The 17,969-nt window shown below is 38.6% G+C and overlaps 1 protein-coding gene across 2 annotated transcripts; it reads right to left on the bottom strand.

Annotated features, from left to right (window-relative positions):
* Positions 1 to 121: 121 nt before the first annotated feature.
* LOC113128183 (ribosomal protein S6 kinase beta-2-like) lies at positions 122 to 17,873 on the bottom strand. Of its 2 annotated transcripts, none has more exons than XM_026303298.1 (16): positions 17,703 to 17,873; positions 17,059 to 17,113; positions 16,786 to 16,823; positions 16,559 to 16,673; positions 15,676 to 15,744; positions 15,265 to 15,412; positions 14,983 to 15,040; positions 14,744 to 14,844; positions 14,441 to 14,531; positions 14,186 to 14,276; positions 13,769 to 13,876; positions 9,452 to 9,514; positions 8,849 to 8,926; positions 8,461 to 8,568; positions 8,244 to 8,356; positions 122 to 5,317 (listed from the first exon to the last, which is right to left on the bottom strand). In XM_026303298.1, exons 2-16 carry the CDS (start codon positions 17,110 to 17,112, stop codon positions 5,137 to 5,139), a joined length of 1,416 nt encoding a protein of 471 aa, XP_026159083.1. In that variant the 5' UTR covers position 17,113; positions 17,703 to 17,873; the 3' UTR covers positions 122 to 5,136. The 2 variants fall into 2 exon arrangements, with proteins under 2 accessions (XP_026159083.1, XP_026159084.1); XM_026303299.1 differs by having other exon boundaries at positions 5,137 to 5,317; positions 17,059 to 17,125.
* Between the last annotated feature and the right edge of the window lie 96 nt (positions 17,874 to 17,969).

Here is a 17,969-nt window from a genome sequence, read left to right as displayed (position 1 = left end):
GATGCAGAATGCTTTTTACTTTATATACCACTCTATAATTATTATGCAATTATACAATTGGCAGTTGTTCCTGCTGTCGAACTACACATTTCATAGAGTTGCAAGCATTACAAATACCTTGTTTACAATTCATGATGCACCACAGTTTATTGCATATCACTACAGACACAAACTGCAGAATGAAGAGATGCCTGTTTCTAACAGTGGTATGACTAGCTGTTTGTTCACAGCTCAGGTTCACACATGTACCCACTATATGTCCAGTGTTAATGAAGAAAGGCTGGTGGAGAAGGTAGGAAGACATTATGTTTCAGACTGGTTTCCTGTTACTCTGATCAGGACAAACTGGAAACAGGAGCAGGAAAACTTTTAGGATTATTCCTTAACAAAAAAAAAAAAGCTTAATGCTATACATACAATTGTTCAATATCAAATAAGCAAGGTATTATAACATCATCATTTGATTAGATACAGGGAATATATCTTATCCTGATATTGTGCAATAATGCATTTTCAAACTCATTATCAAATGTTACTTTATCCTGCTTGTTTTCACTGTAACATTATTTGCTATTTCAGTGGGTTCCATTTTAAAATGTCTGTCTTATAAAGTTGATTTTATTCCACAAGGACATGTCAGCCAATTAAAGCTGACATGAGAAAAGAAAATTACTAGTTTTACAGTGCTAATGCCTCTCTGACCTTGTACACAATATGGTGCTTTGAGCTAAATGCTAAAGTCAGCATGCTAATGTGCTAACAATAATAATATTAACATACTGATGGTTAGCAGCCAGTAGATCCCAGATATCCATTCAGAAAGTAGTCTGACTGCCTTTACGTTGTTTTAAATTTTGTTGCAGCCTGATACTGCAATTTGTTTAAATGAATTTTTTTCTCATTAATCTACACTCAGTACCACATAATGACAAAGTGAAAATAGAGGTTTAGGAATGTTTGTAAATTTATTAAAAAGGAAGTATCACATTTACATAAATATTTAGCTCAAGTGTCTCCCTTTTTTCTTGCTGAGATGTTTCTACACCTTGATTTGAATCCATCTGTGGGAAATTAAACTGATTATACATTATTTGGAAATGCACACACCTCTCTATAGGTGGTCTCACAGCTGGCAATGCATATCAGAGCAAAAAAATTCTGCTGCACTGAAGGTTCCCAGGAGCACAGTGGCCTCCAAAATACTGAAATGGAAGAAATTTGGCACAACCAGGACTCTTCCAAGAGCTGGTCACTCAGCCAAAGTGAGCAATAGTGGGAGAAGGGCCTTAGCAAGAGAGGTGACCCAATGGTCACTCTGACTGAGCTCCAGAGATTCTGTGTGGAGATGGGACAAAGTTCCAGACGGACAACCATCACTGCAGTCCTCCACTAATTTGGGCGTTATGGCAGAGTGGCAAGACGGTAGCCTCTTAGTGCCAAACACATGAAAGCCTGCTGGGTGTGACTGTAAGGAACAAGATTTTCTGGTCTGATGAAACTAAGAACTATTTGGCCTCAATTCTAAATGTTATGTCTGGAGGTAACTAGGAACCTCTCATCAACTGTCCAATAACATCCCAACAGTGAAGCATGGTGGTGGTAGCATCATGCTGTGGAGATGTTTTTTAGCAGCAGGGACTGGGAGACTGGTTAAAGTTTAGGAAAAGCTAAATGGAACAAAGTAAAGCGATGTCCTCAATGAAAACCTGTTCCCCCTCAAACCGGGCCAACGGTTCACCTTCCACAAAGACAACGACCCTAAGCACAAAGCCAAAACAACACAGGAATGGCTTAGGGACAACTCTGTGAATGTCCTAGAAAATCCACCAATCCAGGTATACAAAACCTGTTACATTATACCCAAAAAGACTTGAGGTTATAATTGCTGAGAGAGGTGCTTCAACTACCGAGTAAAGGGTCTGGATAGTAAATAAATGTGATATTTCAGCTTTTTCTCTTTAATAAATTTAAAGACATTTCTAAAATTCTGATTTCACTTTGTCATTATCTGGTACTGAGTGTAGATCAATGAGAATAAAATGAATTTCTACAATTGTAATATCAGGCTGCAACATAACAAAATTGAAAAACATAAAAGGGGTCTGAATACTTTCTGAATGCACTGTATGTAGATAATTTAGCCTGCTAGCATACTGATATTTGGTACAATAGTATTGGTTGAAAGTGTCACTCTGCCACGATAAGTTACCACAGTAAACCACCACTGTTCGCTATTTGTACTGTGGCACAGCATGTGATACACTGTAATGTCTGTCGGTGGCGCTCAGCTTACACTCACACATATAGCACCCTGCACATGCACAAACCACAAACTGTAGCCCATAGCCCACACTATAATGAATGCGTACTTGGAAACTGAAGTAAAGAAAACTTTCAGTTTTGCCATGCCATTTTTTTGTGTTTTTGCTTATACATATAACCTGTACTAGTGGAACAGAAAAATGTTGTCGCAGACAGGTATTATGGTAAACCTTTGTCTTCCCTGTTAAATGTCCCTGCATTCAGCTGGCAATAAGACAGTAGAAGATGAAAAAAAAAAAAAAGTGGGATGTGTGTTTGCAGCTGGACTGGTTATCCATCATTTAGAAAACACATAGGCATAAATGTTTGAAAAGAGGGAACAGCAACAAAAATAAAGGCAGTAAACACTTCCAGAGATTTAAAACTTAAATAAGAGATGTATTTCTTCATCTTTCTAAGATCAAATTGCTTGGATCCATGTTACTGTAAATTTTATTCAGTAAAACGTGAAATATGTTTTTCTTTTTTTCCCCCATCTCTTAAACTAAACAAAAATAAATTAGTGATCTGACGTTCTGCTGAAAAAAAAAAGGACATGCAGCACTCCATGATAGCAAAATGGATCACTATTTTACACCATGCCCCAGTCACGCCCAGACAGCCACCAATATTACAGGGATTGTACAGTGTGACTACACTACATTGTTTTCAATGGGCTTTTCCTTAGGAATGTTGCACTAACTGGTTTTGCAAACACATACACACTTGAACAAACCTCATCTTTCTTTTACAAGGAGCTAAAATGTGTGTCCCTGTTTTTTATTTGTGTGTTTGCTTTTTGAGAAAATGTTCAGTATTCTGCCTAAGAGATGGAAATGAAAAATTTCATGATTTAGATTCATGGATTCTGGTCGCTCTTGTCTTAGTGCTGGAGATATTTAATAATAAGCAATGAAGTTATGCCATTACATGTGCGCAACATGTGTTGCTGTCGTGATTGTTTCTGATTTGGGCCTGTGCAAAAATGATTAATGAAGTTAAGAGACAAAACAAAAAAAAATGACCCCAGCCTTACTGCCAGAGCAAAACTCAGGCTGGAATTAAACCTAAGCTGCTGCTTTGACAGTGCCTTCACCATCCTTCCCAATAATCAGCCGTACGCTGCTGATGCTTGTAGGAATGACACAGGCCGATTGAAAAAAGTGAGACAAAATAGTAATTTGGGAGAGTTGATTTAAAACAGACAGCATTACATTGTTAAACCTCCGGTCTCACTTCTCTGTGGTCAGCTATTTTGGGTTTTAATGATTTTAATAATTATTTTTGCTGATAAAATTGAAGACAACATATGGTTGTGACAGCAGCTGTGTGATATATCAGATTTGAAATGAGTGTTCACAAAGATGTTTTCATTCTAGCAACTGTACATGGTGTTTACTATTTTAGTAACTTATGATGTTGTGCTGGTGTTTTAACTTAAATGTTGTCTGCTGTTTTTGATATAGTATCATGGGCCAGAATTTGGTTTAATTGACCTCACTCCGAGTAATTCATTAAAAAAAAAAGAATAAAACAGCTAAAATAATACTGCCTTCAAATGAACCTAACAAACCTCTCTGTGAGCTATCCAAATGTTGAATTTATATTTGATTGAAAATCTATTCTGGTGACCCGTGTACATCAGGCCACAACTATTAAACTCTTCAAACTGTGCAGGATTTTATTTATTTTTAATACTATATGATGCAGGTTTTGTGTGTAAAAATAGGTTTCTTCAGTAACCCAAAATACTCTTTTTTTTTTTTTTTTTTTTTTTTGTATAGCAGATTGTATTTTGTTTTCAGAGAGCACCAGTTTTAACAGCCAACTTTGACTGTATAATGCATTAATTACATAGATGTGTGTGTTTTTGCACACATGGTAATACTTTATTTGCTTAATTTGAGAAGGATGGCCCATTATATTAGAGGCCGCTAAACATTAAAATTTATGGTCTTCTCATCGTGTTAAGGCTGTAGAGATGAAGGTTCTTAATGAGATACCTGGAAGAATTGTGGGCCTCATGTGCAATGCAGCGTTTCATTCAATAGACTTCTATATGATCCAGTTACACCCCAACATATCACTTAAGTTCCCCATGCTGATTGAGCAGAGAATAACTTCTTGATAACCTGACAACTCAAGGTCAGTTTTCATGTTACAGCCTTAATGTAAGAGAGTAACGGCTTCAATCAAGTGATCCTTCATCAGTACTCTAATTAAAATGTCAGCCTGTGATAGCTAACCTCACTACACAAACTCTCATTTACTGATTAAAAGCTGATGAACCAGTTAAGCCAAAAAACTGTCACAGCTTCCCTTTGATGTGATTACTGTATAGCAGCATGTACATACATAATAAACCACTTACCAATCAATCCACCATTTATATGACTTTGTTCGTGACACATTGAAGAAAGCTGGCAGTATAAAAGACAGTGGTTCTGCTGCCTCCTTTCACTGCTATTTGTATAAACTGTTTAATGTAAAGAGTTGACACATGGGAGCGGTAAAGCACTATAGTGACCATGTGAGGCAAATGATGAGGGTACACAAGAGGTACTTGTGTTAGACTTGACAACAAAAGTATGAATTCCACTTGATTCTGTGAAATTTCTGTGAAAAGCTCTAATTATCATTATAAACAGAAATCGCTAAACAATAAGGCCCAAGTAGTACCATCTGTGTTAAGTTTAAAGTTTAACCACTTCAAAAAGCATGATGCCAGACAAAACAAAGCATTTCAGTTCTGTGCCTCAGAACTCCCTGTACATGGAAAAAGTAAATCTGACCAAGCTCTTGCAGTATAGGCTGGCTTCTTCTAAGACGCCTTCCTCATCTCCGATGTCCCTTCTGCTTCTTGTTCCTGGCAGGGGTGCTAATTGGCTGACTGGCAGCTCCATTTTCCAGCTGCACAGGAACTGGAGCTGCTCCTGATGAAGACATTGGCAAGAACGGGTCTGCCTCATTGTCTATGCTGGACTTGAAGGGTCCAGCAGGGGAAAATTTCAGGGGACTAAAAAATATCAAGACAAAAAAAGAGGAGGGAGAAGTTACAAATGTAAGATGAAAGACAGGAGATAAGTACATTTACAGTGCCTTGCAAAAGTATTTTTCATGTTTTGTTGCCTCACAACCTGGAAATAAAATGGATTGTTTGAAGGTTTGCATCATTTCATTTACAGAACATGCGTACAACTTGGAAGATGTGTTTTTTTTTTTATTGTGAAGCAAACAACAAATAGGGCAAAATAACAGAAAACTTCAGCATGCATAACTTTTCACCCCCCTAAAGTCAGTACTTTGTAGAGCCACCTTTTGCAGCAATTACAGCTGCAAGTCACTTTGGATCAGTCTCTATGAGGGTGCCACATCTTGCCACTGGGATTTTTGCCCATTCCTCAAGGCAAAACTGCTCCAGCTCATTCAGGTTGGATGGTTTCCACTTGTGAACATTAATCTTCAAGTCTGACCACAGATTCTCAATTGGATTGAGGTCTGGGCTTTGACTAGGCCATTCCAACACATTTAAATGCTTCCCCTTAAACCACTCAAGTGTCGCTTTAGCAGTATGCTTTGGGTCATTGTCCTGCTGGAAGGTGAACCTCCATCCCAGTCTCAAATCATAGGCAGGCTGAAACAGGTTTTGCTCAAGAATATCCCTGTATTTAGCACCATCCATCTTTCCCTCAACTTGGATCAGTTTCCCAGGCCCTGCTGCTGAAAAACATCCTCGCAGCATAATGCTGCCACCACCATGTTTCACTAGGGATGGTGTTCTTGGAGTGATGGGATGTGTTGGGTTTGTGCCAGACATAGCGTCTTCCTTGGTTGCCAAAAAGTTCAGTCTTAGTCTCATCTGACCAGAGCACCTTCCTCTATACATTTGGGGAGTCACCCACGTCTTTTGGCAAACTCAAGTAATGGCTTTTTTCTGGCCACTCTTCCATAGAGCCTAGCTCTATGAAGTGTACGGCTTATTGTGATCCCATGCACAGATACACCAGCCTCTGCAGTGGAACTCTGCAGCTCCTTCAGGGTTACATTTGGTCTCTGTGCTGCCTCTCTGATTAATGCCCTCCTTTACCAGTCTGTGAGTTTTGGTGGGCGGCCCTCTCTTGGCAGGTTTGTAGTGGTACCATGTTCTTTCCATTTGAAGATGACGGATTTGATGGTGCTCCAGGGGATCATCAAACATTTGGATATTTTTTTAATCACCCGACCCGGACTTGTACTTCTCAACAACTTTGTCCCTGACTTGTTTGGGCTTCATGGTGTGATGTCTCGTGCTTAGTGGTGTTGCAGCCTCTGGGGCCTTTCGGAAAAGGTGTGTTTATACTGACAGATCATGTGACACTTAGATTGCACACAGGTGGACTTCATTTCACTAATTATGTAACTTCTGAAGGTAATTGATTGCACTAGAACTTTTGAAGGGCTTCATAGCAAAGGGGGTGAATACATATGCACATGCCAATTTTCAGATTTTTAATTTTTAAAATTGTATATATTTTTATAATATATATATATAAATAAATATTATATATAAAATATATTAAAAATATATGTTACAGATATTCCATCACATAAAATTCAGATTAAAGAATTAGAATTTCATTACAGGTTATAATATAACATGAAAAATGCCAAGGGGGGTGAATACTTTTGCAAGGCACTGTATCTATCGTTCAGCCATATCTTTTTTTCTACTGTCCTCTGCCATGCTACAGAAACAAACACTTATTTCCTTCTTTTTTTGTGACGGTAAATATTTCATTCTAAAAGTGATGTGGTAGATTCCCTGAATATTAGTTCATTCAGAATGTTCCCCAACCAATACCTTCTGTTGAAAAGGGTAGGCTGCAAACTGAAATGCTGATACTAATTAAAATGACTGAAAGATTTATTAAGGATTTTTTGCACCAGAAAGTTGGTAAGCAATGTCTAATTACCATAAAAGATTTGCATGAATCTGTAGATTCTATCACAGTGTAGCTCCTGATCAGTAGAACTGTTGTCCCTACTGCCCAAAGGTATCTGTTGTTCATGTGTTGATTTCACCCTGCATGCTGCACTACCATTGATACAAAGCCTCTCTCATTACATTCTATCTCTCTCAGTCATCTGATGTTCTTCAAAGAAATTGACTAAATTAATTCAAATTTAGAGACATGCAGGCAGCAAGCCAGCATTTATTTAAGTTAATCTAATGTTATCAATTAATGTAATCAGTCAACCATCTAAATCTTTCTCTAGATGTTCACTAATGATATATGACTATTGTATCTGATGCTTTAGCTTCTTCTGTCAAGCTAAACCCAGACAAAGAACAGCACACTGAAGAGGAGAATGATTCCAGTTTATGTATAATCAGCTTCTCTGCAGTATTACTACACAGTAGAGTGACATGGATAATGTGTGTGCGATCTGTGCCTTTCCCCCTAACCTGTCAGGAGAAGACAACACCTGTAACCCTAAAAAAAAAATAACAATGTAGGACAAAAAAAAATTGACTAAAATTTAACTACCAAATTTGACTAAAACGATGTTTGGCAAAGTCAGCAGCCAAAATTAATACACAAAAAACATTAGACATTAGAACTGTGATGTTTTTCCCTGTTTATTTCTAAATATATATTCATATCTAAAATATGTATTTGTGGCCAGTGAGATACGTTTGTTATGGGGCCAATTAGGTTTTGTTTTATATTTTGTCTGGTTTTGTGTGTTTGTTGTTGTAGCTTGTTTTACTGTCTATTTTGTGGTGTTGATTTTGTGATGTGGGGACTTTGCTTTGCTGTATTAAAAAATGATAATAAAACACAAGAAGAAGAAAAGGTTATAGGAAATGGACATGTAAAATAAAAAGATTGTGTAAAGACTGAGAAACTCTTGTGAAGGGAATGTCAAGTTCAACAAGTTTCTTAATGTGTGCGTGTTACCTGATGGGTGTGCGTGGGCTGCTGTTGTGTCGGCGTACAGGTCGCGTTCGGGGTTCAAATGAGAAACCTTCTTTTAGACTCTCAAGAACAGATGGTGCCACATAGGTGAAACCCTAATGAGAAATGACACTGACTAATTACAAAACTGAGGTTTCATTTCCAGTGGTTTCTGGAGTCCAAATGTAAAGATAAAAACAGGTAACAGCCAGTATCTCACAGCAAATGCAAGCTCTGCGCTGTGGCTGAGTGAGGTATCGTCTGGACTGTCCACTGGCGTCTGCCTGGTAAACCTGGTGTCAAACTGGCTAACATCCTCGTCTGACTGCTACACACAGACAGACATAGGAAAACAAAGATAGTCAAAAAGTTAGAGAGGCAGAAGTGATTGAGAGAAACACAAAGCTTTCTTGTGCCATGCAATAGTGTATACAAATGTAACAGTGAGACGTTTGGGGGCACAAAACAGGTGTACAGCAGGAGGTACTATAATAGAGAAAAAAAAAAAGTAGAGAGCTGAACTGACTATTAGCGCAGAATAATAAGCATAACATTAAGTTATCCTATTTGATAACATAATTGGCTCAAAACAAAAAGTCAAGACATACCAGCTGCGGCTTGTAGGGTGGCTCCACCCTTTTGTTCAACAGGTCATCCCAATTAATGTGCTTGAAGAATGGGTGTTTCTGTAGAGGAACAAAGGACTGCCAGTTTACAAAGCGTATTTTCACCAGCCACTTTCCAGCTTAACCTTGACCTTAGACACACACTGCTTTATTAGTTTGTCCAGATTATAACAATGTCAGTGGCACTCTTACGCACATCTAATTTAAGAATGAACATGCTCTATGTCCAAGGTTACTGGTTATTTATAAAGAAAGAGAAAGTAATACAGGAAATTATCCTGACAAAGAGCTTTGGATGGATGGGAAGAGATGCGAACAGCAGTCCAATATGCATCAAAGAACAAAATGACAATTGCAAACCTCACTACTAATTTCTGTGATGTATTGTAATAACAGTAGATGTCATGACTGTATACATTTAAAGTAATGCTGATGAAAAAAACAAACATATGTTTGAGAGCGAGAGAGAGAAATACACAATGTGTAACACAGTCGTTGAATATGTTTTCGATTCTTATAATACAACACCATCAGGTGATCCCATAGTGCATCCCACTGCTGTGCCTAAGAAAATGGAAATGTTACCTGAACATCAGCACAGTCAGCTTTACTGGAACCAAGTCTTTGGGTTGGATTCTTCTTCAACAACTAAAAAAGGAAGAAGGAAAGAGTGAGGCATCTCGTTATTGAGCTTGATGACTGCATGCAACAGCATTTTAAAACAATTAATTACTTTTGCATTTGTGAAACAAAGCTTTTTTCATAATTAAAACAACTTGCAACAGGACAAACTGACCTCTCATGGGTTCACATACCAAAACTAGCTACATGTTCATTATTCTTATTCATGGCAAAAATGACAAAAGGACATTTGTAACATCTGAGAGGAGAAACTAATTAATGGTTGTTATCTACAAGCAAGATCAGAAAAAGCTGTGTGGTGCCAATTTTGAGTGTGTTTCAATTGAGGGCAAAAGCTTCACAGGCATAAATGTAAACACATGAAACATTTTTACTTATTCAATTTGGGCTAACATCTCTATTAATTTAAGTGCAAACTGATTAAGTCCCACAGATAACACAGGCACCTGTAGTTCTGCAATGTATTTCTCATGTTTCGGCAGAAAAAAAGAGATATCACATATGAAGAAAATTGGACTACAACTGACAAAGACACACTGGAAATAAACTCAGTGTTAATAGGGCCAAACTGTGCAGCAGCTATAGTAAACCTCTCTAAGTCACAATTAGCTTTGTTTACAGAAATGGGATTTATCCCTCACATTGCATTGACAAAATAACCATATCAGTCCTGGGAATAGGTCTTTGGGTTAAAAAAGCCCTAGAGGTTAAAGAGTGGCAACCACAGTGTGATGGTAGATTATATTGCAAATCATTGAACACTACATCCTGTTCCTTACAAATAAAGGTAACAGTCGTGCGAGCCATTCATAGGTTTCATTCACAGTCTAAGGCAAATTTATTAATTATGCCTTTGACGGCTGGAGAGGAAGCATTAGTTTCAACAGTGTCTAGCAAATTGTGGGCTACAAGTAAATTTGATTTTGGGGAAATAAAAGGTGCAACTCCTGTTGTTGTACAGCCAAAGTCTGATTTTAGGCCTTGTAAAAAAAAAAAAAAAAAAACAGTATACACTAAGTCCTGAAGCTGTTGAAGGCATTGCTCCTGTCATTCAGTCACTAACAGATAAAGGTGCTATTGTGGAATGTCCTCAGTCACCCTGCAACACCCCCATCTTGCCTGTAAAAAAACCAAATGGTAATTGGAGACCAGTTCAGGACCTCAGAGCCATGAATGCAGCTGTTCAACAAGTGGCTCCTACAGTACCAAATGTAATAACACTGGTGTCTCAAATTCCAGGAGATGCTTGTTGGTATTCTGTTATTGACTTACCAAATGTATATTTTACTATTCCTGTTCATCTTGACTCACAGTTCTGGTTTGCATTCACTTTCAATAGTAAATGCTACACATGGACTCATATGCCACAAGGATTTTCTTCAAGTCCTACTCTAGTTGCAGTGGCAGTGGCTGAAAACCTCTCACACTGGGAGCCTCCATGTGGTAGCACACTAGTTCAGTATGTTGATGACTTAATATGTTCCCCAACAAAGCTAGCATTTCAAACAGACACAGTGTCTCTACTAAGTTTTCTGGCAGAAAACGGCCACAAGGTTTCGAAAGACAAATTACAACTTGTCTCACAATCTGTGCGCTATCTTGGCCGTATTCTAACTCCGGAGGGTTGCAAATTGGGTCCTGAATGCATCCAAGCAATTCTGGATGTACCAAAACCGCAAAATAAAAAACAAATGATGTCATTTTTATGATTAGCAGGCTATTACCGTCCATGGATTTATAACTGTGCAGAGATCTCCCAACCCCTTAATGACATCACACATGGGGGAAAACATCTGACCATAACAGAGACAGCTTTCACTGAACTAAAACATGCTTTGTCAAGCACACCCTGTTTAGGACTTCCAGACCACACAAAACCATTTAATTTATTTGTATCTGAAGGAAATGGATTCATGTCTGCTGTCCTTACCCAACAACATGGTGACAAACAACGACCCATAGGTTATTATTCAAAATACCTTTCTATAACAGAGAGAGCTATGGTGCCAAGTTTAAGAGCAGTAACAGCTACTACTGAAGCCGTCTTAGCTACAAATGATATTGTCGGATGAGTCCTCTTACAGTACATGTCCCCCCTTTGCAGTCCATTCTCTCATTCTGAAAGCAAAAACAGCTCATCTTATGCCAGCTAGACAGATGCATTGGCAGAATGTTTTATTAACAATGTCACATGTTACTCTCAAGCGCTGCACAATTCTTAACCCTTCAACCTTGCTCCCTACAGCTGAAGATGGAGAGTCACATTCATGTCTAGAGCTCGTGGAAGCTACAGCAAACCCACGTGATAATTTATTTGACACATCTTTGGTAAATGCTGAAGCTGTATTTTTTGTAGATGGGTCTTCAATGAGGAACCCAACAAATGGGTCACCATGTGTTGCTTATGCAGTTTGTACTGAATATGATATAATTGAAAGTGCCAGACTACCGTCTCACTTATTGGCCAAGACAGCAGAGTTGTTTGCCCTAACCCAAGCTTTAATTTTAAGAACTGGAAAAAACATCACAGTGTACACTGACTCTCAATGTGCATTTAATGTTTTTCACACCTTCCATGCTTTGTGGAAAAACCGAGGTTTTCTCACCCCAACAGGCAAACCTATTGCTCACAGAATTCTTATTAATCTTCTGAATGCATTATTACGCCCTGCTTCAGTAGCAGTGTGCAAATGCCAGGCTCACACTGGTGCTACTGATCATATCTCACAGGGAAATGCAAATGCAGATGCAGATGGGGAAGCAAAAGCAGCTGCAAGCTCACCTGTCTCCCCAGTTCTACAAATGCCCCTGTCTATTCAGGAAAATGTTTTCTCCCTTGATGATGTCTCCTTGTTGCAAATGGGTGCTGATGTTGGTGAACAAACTGCCTGGATAAAAAAGCGGTGCAAAAAACACCCCTCAGGTATCTGGGTAAACTTAAGTGGGCTCCCAGTACTCCCAAAATCCATATTTCCCTTCCTGGCAAAATTGACTCATGGGCCTGTCCATGTTTCATGTTAGATATTGTAAATAGATTTTTTTATGCACCAGGGTTTTCAGTGTGTTCTGAAAAAATTTGTAAAAAATGTGTGATTGTGCTACTAACAATATAGGTAAAAGTTCAGAAATGCCTAGGTCAGCACATCCATAACCAGAATGTCCCTTCAAACATTTAATGATGGATTTTATTGAACTCAATCCATGTTATGGCTACAAATATTGCCTAGTAATATTGGATATGTTTTCAAAATGGATTGAGTGTTTTCCATGCAGAGATGCTTCTGCAGTTTCAGTGGCAAAGGCATTACTAAAAGAAATAATTCCACGGTGGGATCTCCCTGCCATACTAAGTAGCGATAATGGATCACATTTTGTAAATAATGTGATAAAAAGTCTATCAGAAAGTCTTCAGATTAATCTAAAAACACATTGAGATGTTACAATACTGTTGTGCACTGAAGCTTATGTTCCCTAAGGTAAAAGCTGCCCTTCCTGAGCCTGTGACAAGACAACTCCATACCATCCAGCCAGGAGACTGGATAGTGGTTAAAGACCTTAGGAGAAAGCATTGGCACCAGCCCTGTTGGACAGAACCATAGCAGGTGCTACTAACAACCCCAACTGCCGTCCAGATTGCAGAGAAGGATACGTGGATTCATGCATCCCACTGTAAATCCTTCCCACATGGTGCCACCAAAGAGAAGACAACAAGGAGCTGAGAAGATACAGAGACTTTGTGTGCCGTTACCAGTTTTTATTATTGGAATAATCACCACTGCAGCCATCATTCAATGATGGAAACAAGCTCAAAGAAAAGAGTGACCTTTTACTTTTGACATCTAAGACTACATTAAGAACAGACAAAACCACAAAAGGAAAAATAAACAATGACATGTCACCCAGACAAGATCTTGAGCCCCGAAAAGATATCTTAGAGGAAACTAGGAACTATTAATAAGACGCAAAAGACAGTTGTTTGAACAGTCTGATTGAAAACCTTGTGGGGTTTGATGCAGATGAAGTGCTATCTCAAACCTCTGTTCATGTTAGTAGTTGGTATTCCTACATTCAGTGGCATAAAAACAAACTTTATGGACCACATTCTAATATTCTAGCTATTTGGGGTCCTTCCGAAAATTGGCATTCTCTTTTCCAACTAGAGACATTAAGATAGCTATGCAAGTATGTGAGTGAGTGAGTGAGTGAGTGAGTGAGTGAGTGAGTGAGTGAGTGAGTGAGTGAGTGAGTGAGAGAGTGTACCTTCTTGATGAGGTCTCTGGCATCAACAGTCAGGTATGGGGGCAAGTTAAGTTTACACTTCAGGATCTTATCGATAGTCTTCTTTCTGTTTTCAGCAGTGAAAGGAGGCTGGTGGAAAATCAGGAGTTAGGTCACATAACAAATTTTTAGCTTATCACTTTCTTCTGACAAAGTCACTGTATAATTTGTCTAATCTTGCATATAGTACTTTATCTTAATTTCTTATTTATATAGTACCTTTAATTTTAAATCTCCTTATTTTGTGTTTGCTATTATTATTATTATTGCAGATGCTTTTTTACCGAGACCTCAGCAACCAATTTCATTCTATTCTTGTACGCAAATACTGACTGGAATGACAATAAACTCCTCTGAATCCTTAACTGATCACTATTCTCTCACAAAGTTCTAACTTACGGATCCAGTCATCATATCGTACATCAGGGCCCCGAGGCTCCACCAGTCTACTGCTCTGTTGTGACCCGACCTGGTCAGGATCTCTGGAGCCCTGGGAGAGGAGAAAACATGCAGAAAAATAAAAACACAAACATGTCAAGATGATTTAAAACATATGAACTGGGGATGGAGAAAAATATTGTCAAAATATAATTCCATGCAATGGCATGGCTTTTAAAGTTATAAAGTGAAACCTATAAAGACATTGTTACCCACATGTACTCTATGGTGCCACAGAAGGTATGTGTCACTGTCCCATCATGAATCGATTCCTTACAGAGGCCAAAGTCAGTGAGCTTGATGTGTCCTTTAAACAGAGAAAAACACGTTGAGACTTCTACTGTTACTTACAGTAGAAGTAACAAGAAACCACACATCACAAAATGAATTTCAGCACTTACACTTGTATTTATGAACATCCTGCACACTCGGGTAATAAACATTTTATTATTACACTACATTGATCACTTCTATTTAGGTATATTTTTGTATTTTTCAGATAAAAACATTGTGCATTACCTTGTTGATTAAGCATGATATTTTCAGGTTTGAGGTCTCTGTAAATAATCCCATTAGAATGCAGATGACCTAGAGCCAGTGTGATCTCTCCTAGATAGAAACTACAACACACACATAATTTAAGTCTGTGTCCTAAATAAAATAATTTTCTAATAAAACAATTTAAGAATACAACCATCCTAAAGCTAGACATACTTGAAATAATAGAAAATATTTATGTTTGAAAAGTGGATTATTACCAAGCAGTATCCTCCATGAAGATACCTTCCTTCTCCAGCTGCATGAACAGCTCCCCTCCTGGTAAAACAAAACAAAGAGCATTTCACAATTCATTATTTCTTTCTCTCCAACTTTTGCCAAACCTCCCTTTCAGCAATCTTTCCCCCCACAAAAATATTAAAGCTGAAGTTATGAACACATTCACTAAAGTTGGCATTTGCCTCTCCCTCTTTCTGCCTCTACTCCTACAGCCTATGTTTTAGCCTCATCCATCAGTGCATCCTGTAGAGCCTCTGTCTTACCACTCAAACACTCCAGGATGAGGTAGAGTTTTCCCCCAGTTTGGAAGGCATAGAGTAGATCCACAATGAATGGGTGTCTCACCGTCTCCAGGATCTCTCGCTCTGCTCTCGTATGGGCTGTGTCTTTGGCATTGCACACTATCTTAGCCTAGAAACAAATTCACAATGAAAGTGAGCAGAGTACAGTGTGGATAAAGGCAAGGGAGGGGGAAAAATGAAAAGAGGCAGCAGGAAACAAGAGAATGGAGAGAAAGAACCGAAGAAATGACAGGTAAATAATTAGTTGATGTGTAGACAAAGGAAAAGGAATGAAAGACACATAAAAAGAGGGGAACAATTTCATATACTGTGTATCGTACAATTTGTTTCTACGCAAGACACTTGGGATTGTTGTGTACTATGTCAAAGTACCTTTTTCAGAACCTTCATGGCAAATATTTTCCCGGTCTTGGTGCCTTGAACCTTCCTCACCTGGAAAACCTGAATGAAGATATTCTGTATTAAAACCAATCACACAAAGGAAAGACAACGTTGTGTTGTAAAAACTAATGAGGCTTTTCCACTAGCACTACTTGGATCGACTCAACTCGCTTTTTGGGGTTTCTCATTAGGGGATAGTACCTGGTAGCAAGTACTTTTTTTAGTATCTCCACGGCCAAGGTTCCAAGCAAGCTGAGCCGATACTACAATGTGACGTCAACAGACTGCGGGCCAGGAAGTGACGTCACTAGAGGAGTCATGAGCACAATATTCAACTGCGTCCAACACAAGAATCAAACCCGTCATTTTTAAAAACTGCCAACAGTGACCATTTGTTTTCCATTTTTATAGTCTTTAGGCAGGCAAATGGCTAACGCTACTCGCAAAACAACACCGGGGTCCTATAAGGAGGTGTGTATGCGTCACATGTAAAGGACGTCAAGGCAGTTTTACACTACCTTGCTATGATGGCCACGTCCTTGTTGAGGTGGTACTCAACTGACTCAATAATTGAAAAGGACCAAAACGGAGTCAAGTCGAGTAAAGTAAAGTAGAGCCTGGTAGTTCTAAAACTGTGTAATAGAAAAGGGGCACATGATCAGGACTTTGCTAAAAGGGACATTTACCAAGTATGCATGTATTATTTTTCTTCCTTATTTACAGCAAACATCAATACCTATTAAAGCACCTTTATATTATAAAAATAGTGTTCTTCTTTGTGTTTTTATATATATAAACACAAAAAATAGCATGTGGAAGGTATCACAAGTACATGTGTACATCACCATGGGTACTCAAACACACACACACACACCTTCCCATAGGCTCCTTTTCCCAGCACAGTAAGAAGCTCAAAGCAGTCAGGTCCAACTCTCTCACTGTCTCTGTTGACACTTTCACTGGTCAACTCCACCTCCTCTGTATGACCACTGGGAAAAGGGAAAAGAACGACACATAAACAGAGACGTCCAGGAATGCATATTTATATTGTAGAAAATCAGCATCTAATATTATAATTATATGACCATATTTTTAACTTACTTCTCCGGTTCTGTCACAGTGAAGTCACAGACGTCATCCTGTAGATGAAAAAGCAAGCAGGTTTTACAGAAATAAAGATAAGTCTAGGTAAAGCTTGCTTAAATACACAAAGGACTGTGTCCTATGCAACATCAAAGCTGAAAACCTGTTCAAGTAACATCTTGTCTTAGAGACTCAAAAAAAAAAAGTTTATCAAGAGTTTCATGTCATTCTTATATATTTCAAATAATTAAATATTGTTATCATGTAGTCCGATGACCACTTATGGGGTACCTCTGTGTCACTGATGTCCTCAGTCTCCAAGTCTATGTCAAACACTCCTGCCATCCTGAAACAGAGACTGTACAGTCTGTTGTGTTTCATTAAACTGGAGACTCTACTGCAAGTTGACATTTAGTTGAAACTGGCTAACAGTGGAAAAAAGTGTTTAGTAATCACGAGAAGGAGCAGTGGGTAGTGTGGGCCAAAGACATCTTGGCCCATCTAAAAGCCAACGTAACCCTATACTCTATCAAGCAGCTGAGCAAGACGTGGCACAACTACATATTTGAAGTTTAAAACACATTTTGACGGGCATCGGTCTTCCAAGTAACTAAGGCTGTCACAGGCTCAGCATGTAAAGCTAACGTAGGTTCTGTTCTCACGTTAATCATGCAAGCTAATAAGATGGCAAATAAAATAACACGAGTGGACATGAATTAACCAACCCTCATAAATAAACTTAATTTATTTCATATTTAACAAATGTCACGCATGTTTATTTGAGCGCTGCGTATTCCTGAAACGTCACACTGGGGTTACAACTGACTGTCGCTTTTAAATGTCAGCTATCATCACAATGACAGTCTAGGCAGATAGCCGGTTTGACAGGTAGTCCGCCATTCAGCTACCAAACATGCTATTACTAGGTACCTTACCTGGTAACACAAATGACAAGTGAGTCCTTGTCTAGTCCGATAGAAAGAAACGAAGTTGTACTTTAAAGACTAATAACCATGTTTTTGTTAGCCAGCTAATGTCCAAACAACGCAAACAGCAGGTTCATGCTGCTTTGTTCAACATTAAAGCTCAGTGCTTATTCTTCTTCATGTGTGTTTTGGCAGCTGTTCTTCTTTCAGTTTATTCCCGAGAAGGTGCATACCGCCACCTACTGCAGCGGAGTGTGTAGAATCCATCCATCCATC

This window comes from Mastacembelus armatus, chromosome 1 (genome assembly GCF_900324485.2).
Source record: "Mastacembelus armatus chromosome 1, fMasArm1.2, whole genome shotgun sequence".
NCBI lineage: Eukaryota > Metazoa > Chordata > Actinopteri > Synbranchiformes > Mastacembelidae > Mastacembelus > Mastacembelus armatus.
This window is presented reverse-complemented; position numbering and strand designations above follow the sequence as displayed.